The following is a 5,000-nucleotide window of genomic DNA, read 5'->3' as shown; positions in this document are numbered from 1 at the left end:
TGTGTGTGAGTGTGTGTGTGTGTGTGTGTGTGTGTGTGTGTGTGTGTGTGTGTGTGTGTCTCACCGGTACGAACGGTTTGACTTTACTGCAGGGAAACCACCCGACCTCGCCGATGGTGAGATTCCTGCCCTGAAACGATACCAAACGAATCCCAGATTTACCAGCAGAACCACTGAGGGCATGAGGAAAAGAGAAGGAAGGAACTGCAGACACATAGGTTTCTGTTCCCCATTATCAGAACAGAGCGAGACTTGTGTGTCTCCTGCTATAACCTCACACACACACACACACACACACACACACACACACACACACACACACACACACACACACACACACACACACACACACACACACACCAAGGATTTTTCTTTAAGGGATTTATCTGAGCACATCATTATTGTATTAATAATTTTGAATCAGAATAACTTCCTCTTCCAGCATCTCTGATGAGGGCGGGGCTATAACCTGTCACTCACATGAGATCAGCCAATAGCAAACCACAACCATCCAATCAATTCCCCACAGACACAATCAAGCCCCGCCCACATTTGTTCTTGTTGCAGAAGCGTTTTCATCAGATATACGGCACAAACAAGCGGCAACCTCCCTGGCTCTCTCTTGAATCCAACACTGAAGTGACTTGAAGGGGTGGAAAAACACGATTTCACTTTTCTAACTTTAGCTAGTGTGTAATGTTGCTGTTTGAGCATAAACAACATCTGCATAGTTACAGCGCTCAAAGTTCAAAGCAAAGGGAGATATTTGCTTTTAAAGAAATCAATTTCTAAGGACTGCAGCAAACGGCCGGTTTTGGACTACACGACATTCCTCCGGAGTTGCTGACGTCAGCAAACCCCATTATTTACATAAACCCCTCCTCCGAGAATACGAAATAAGGGGGGCGAGGCCATTTTATATTGCGTTGGAGAAGAGATATTGTGGTATAGGAGTGTTGTTGCCGCCGCAATGCCGTCGAAACGCTGTTATTTTCATCAGTGCCTGGATTGCAGGTCCACTGTGTTCAGCCTTCATAGGGTCGCGGGAGTTAGGGATCAATGGTTCATTATGACCCAAATCTCGCTCTCTGTGCTGCACATGTTACGGAGGAACGCTTTCACAATCGTGGCGAGCTCAATGCAGGATTCGCACATCGGCTTGTCCTGAAAGATGGAGCAGTTCCAACTTTAAGAACAGAAGCTGTTGTTTACGGGTCACATCCTGCAAGTATGATTTATTTTTCGTCGATGTGTTTTCCTGTAATAGTTCGTATTGTTAATTGTACGTTGTAGCAAGGAAGTAAACAAATGACAACGCTGTTTGGCTCTGCTGGTTTGTTAAATGCTCATTCATACTTAACGTTATCCGACGAACACCTAATAATGTTACAAACTTTTTTTAAATCTCAACAGCGAACTTGGAATTAGTGTAAATTATTCTTTGATTAGAGCTTTTATGTTTATCTACATGCTTGTTTAGGCATGCTAAACATGGTTCTGTGTTTGATTTGGCAGCCGATGTTTAGTGTTCGTTTTGGGTTGATAGTTCTGGCGACAGATATTTGGCTACAATCGTTCTAAAAGTAGAAAAGTAACGGTGGCATACAGTCAGAAACGATCACTATAGATCCGCAGTCTTTACTCAAAAACATCCCTTTGAGGACTGTAGTATAATTTGTTAGAACGATTATATGAAATTCTTGTTTATGAAGCTTATTTTTTTGTAATACTATAATAATTAGTACAATTAAATAACAGCGTATCTAAAAGGTAATGAGAGAACAACAAAAAACAAACCTTTCTGAAACGTTGTTTAACAGCCGTTCTTGAACAGGTTCTGCTCGATCATCTTCTTTAACATTCTCTGTGTCCGATTCGGGCTCAAATTGGTTTAGTTTTATTGATGCCATCGTTTAAAATACACCAAAGCACAAACTACCGGTAAAGGTAAGACGTTTCCGGGAAACGAGCACTAGACGGTTAGCGAATCTGAGCCGATTGCGTAGTTTTGGCTTCATAGAACCAGGAAACCATCAGACCGTTTTTACAAGGATGGACAGAGCTGTGTAGAATAAAGGTAAAATACATGAAAAATAATGCAATTTTTTAAAAACGAAGCATGAACACATGTTACAGTGCACCGCACAAACACAATCAATCCTTTGAAAAAATGTGTTTTACCACCCCTTTAAACTGCAGTTCATCAACTGGCCACTAGAGACCGGCTGCAGAAGACAGTCAATCCCATAAACCCACATGTTAAACTGCCCAACTTTACAGCAGAATAAAACATGTTTACAGCCTGGTGCAAAAAGTGTTTTTGGTCTATATCGCTAATTTTGCCCTTCATGACGACTGTGAGTGGTGGTGAATGTTTTTATAACTCATCCGTTTAAATTATATATGAAGACTTAAAGTTGTGCATAATTAAGGGCGTGGCCACTTGAGTGACAGGTGGATTGCTGCTGATGTCACTACTAGCCGTATGTCTGCTGTCTGTTAGCGTCACCTCAGCTAATCCGCCTCTCTAACAAGATGGCGATGGCTCCGGCTTTTGGCTTCAAAAATGCTCTTCAGAAACACTTGGGGTGACGTCACGGACACTACGCCCATATTTTATCACCGTCTATGGTCACAACCAGGGTTTGAAATTAACTTTTTCACTCACCGGCTAATTTGGCTGCTAAATTTTTAAGCCAAAAAAGAAGAAGAAATAAACCAGATTAACTACGTCACAGCTTATATATATACAGTGGTATTGAAAAGTTTGGGCACCCCTGTAAATTTTCATGATTTTCTTTTATAAATCATTGGTTGTCTGGATAAGAAATTTCAATCCTGGACATTGTTCTCCAGAATCTGCTGATGTTGATTGGAATCCATGCGACCCTCAACTTTAACCAGATTCCCAGTCCCTGCACTGGCCACACAGCCCCACAGCATGATGGAACCGCCACCAAATTTTACTGTAGGTAGCAAGTGTTTTTCTTGGAATGCTGTGTTCTTTATCCGCCATGCATAACACCCCTTGTTTTGCCCAAATAACTCTATTTTAGTTTCATCAGTCCACAGCACCTTATTCCAAAATGAAGCTGGCTTGTCCAAATGTTCTTGAGCATACTTCAAGCGACACCGTTTGTGGCGTGTGCTGAGAAAAGGCTTTTTGCGCATTACTCTTCCAAACAGCATCTCCTTGTGTAAAGTGCGCTGAATAGTTGAACGATGCACAGTGTCACCATCTGCAGCAAGATGATGCTGTAGGTCTTTGGAGCTGGTCTGTGGGTTGACTGTGACTCTGCTTATCTGAGATCTTTCTTGGTCTGCCACTTCTGGCCTTAACTAGAACTGTGCCTCTGGTCTTCCAATTCCTCACAATGTTCCTCACAGTTGAAACTGAGAGCTTAAATCTCTGAGACAGCTTTCTGTATCCTTCCCCTAAACCATGATGTTGAACAATCTTTGTTTTCAGGTCATTTGAGAGTTGTTTTGAGGCTCCCATGTTGCCACTCTTCAGAGAAGATGCAAAGAGAAGAAATACTTACAATTGGCCTCATTAAATACCCTTTCTCATGATTGGATTCACCTGTGTGTGGAGGTCAAGGGTCACTGAGATTACCAAACCAAATTGGAGTTCTAATAATTAGTGCTAAATGTATTGAAATCAATAAAATGACAAGGGCCCCTAAATTTATGCACATGCCTAATTTAGTTTAAATAATTCTTGCACACTTTCCATAAATCATATAAACTTTATTTCACTTCTCAAATATCACTGTGTTTGTCTCCTATATGATATATTTAATTGAAATTTCTTATCCAGACAACCAATGATTTATAAAAGAAAATCATGAAAATGTACAGGGGTGCCCAAACTTTTTCATACCACTGTATATATATATATATATATATATATATATATGTATATATATATATATATATATATATATATATATATATATATATATATATATATATATATATATATATATATAACAAATTATTTCATACATTTATTTCTAATTCAAACTAAATCCTGTAATCCGGGCATCTCCTCCCTTCCTCTTTCATCCTTATTTACAGTTTAAAGAACATCAAAAAAAAGTAGGATGTTGGGAAATAACAATGTATTTTCTGTTAACCAAATGCTTTTTAATCACCGCTATTGCTTCAATGCAAATGAACAAGCGTGCCGTTATTTGTTGTATAGTGATGTGTGTGTGTTCGAGTAATTTATGAGCAGATTCTGCACTATAAGCTGTATTTAATATATCATGATGACTCACGAGTTCAGTATTTGCGCTAAATCTGCACAGATTTGGCTTTTATACAAACTTACGCAGCAAAGTGAGCAAACATAATAAGTAAAACGCCACATTGGCTCGTGATCATTACCCGCCACAGCTGATCATTACCCACCACAGCTGATCATTACCCACCACAGCGGATCATTACCCACCACAGCTGATCATTACCCTCCACAGCTGATCATTACCCGCCACAGCTGATCATTACCCACCACAGCTGATCATTACACGCCCCACCTGATCATTACCCACCACAGCTGATCATTACCCGCCACAGCTGATCATTACCCTCCACAGCTGATCATTACCCGCCACAGCTGATCATTACCCACCACAGCTGATCATTACACGCCCCACCTGATCATTACCCACCACAGCTGATCATTACCCACCACAGCTGATCATCCACAGCTGATCATTACCCACCACAGCTGATCATTACACGCCCCAGCTGATCATTACCCACCACAGCTGATCATTACCCACCACAGCTGATCATTACCCACCACAGCTGATCATTACCCACCACAGCTGATCATTACACGCCCCAGCTGATCATTACCCACCACAGCTGATCATTACACGCCCCACCTGATCATTACCCACCACAGCTGATCATTACCCACCACAGCTGATCATTACCCACCACAGCTGATCATTACACGCCCCAGCTGATCATTACCCGCCCCAGCTGAT

At 41.1% G+C, this 5,000-nt stretch overlaps 1 protein-coding gene across 1 annotated transcript in view; it reads right to left on the bottom strand.

The window, feature by feature from the left end:
* Positions 1-5,000, bottom strand: part of LOC143752306 (proto-oncogene vav-like) — a gene marked incomplete at its 3' end in the record, with an annotated part of 25,984 nt that overhangs the window by 1,256 nt on the left and 19,728 nt on the right. Inside the window, exon 23 of the mRNA XM_077245439.1 lies at positions 65-130. Coding sequence (XP_077101554.1) covers positions 65-130 — 66 coding nt within the window. The remainder of the gene's footprint in view (positions 1-64; positions 131-5,000) is intronic.

The sequence above is a fragment of the Siphateles boraxobius genome, unplaced genomic scaffold (genome assembly GCF_051911475.1).
Source record: "Siphateles boraxobius isolate OS27281-9 unplaced genomic scaffold, OSU_SipBor_1 260, whole genome shotgun sequence".
In the NCBI taxonomy this organism is placed as follows: domain Eukaryota; kingdom Metazoa; phylum Chordata; class Actinopteri; order Cypriniformes; family Leuciscidae; genus Siphateles; species Siphateles boraxobius.
Note: the sequence above shows the minus strand (reverse complement) of the source record. Positions and strands in the feature narration are given on the sequence as shown.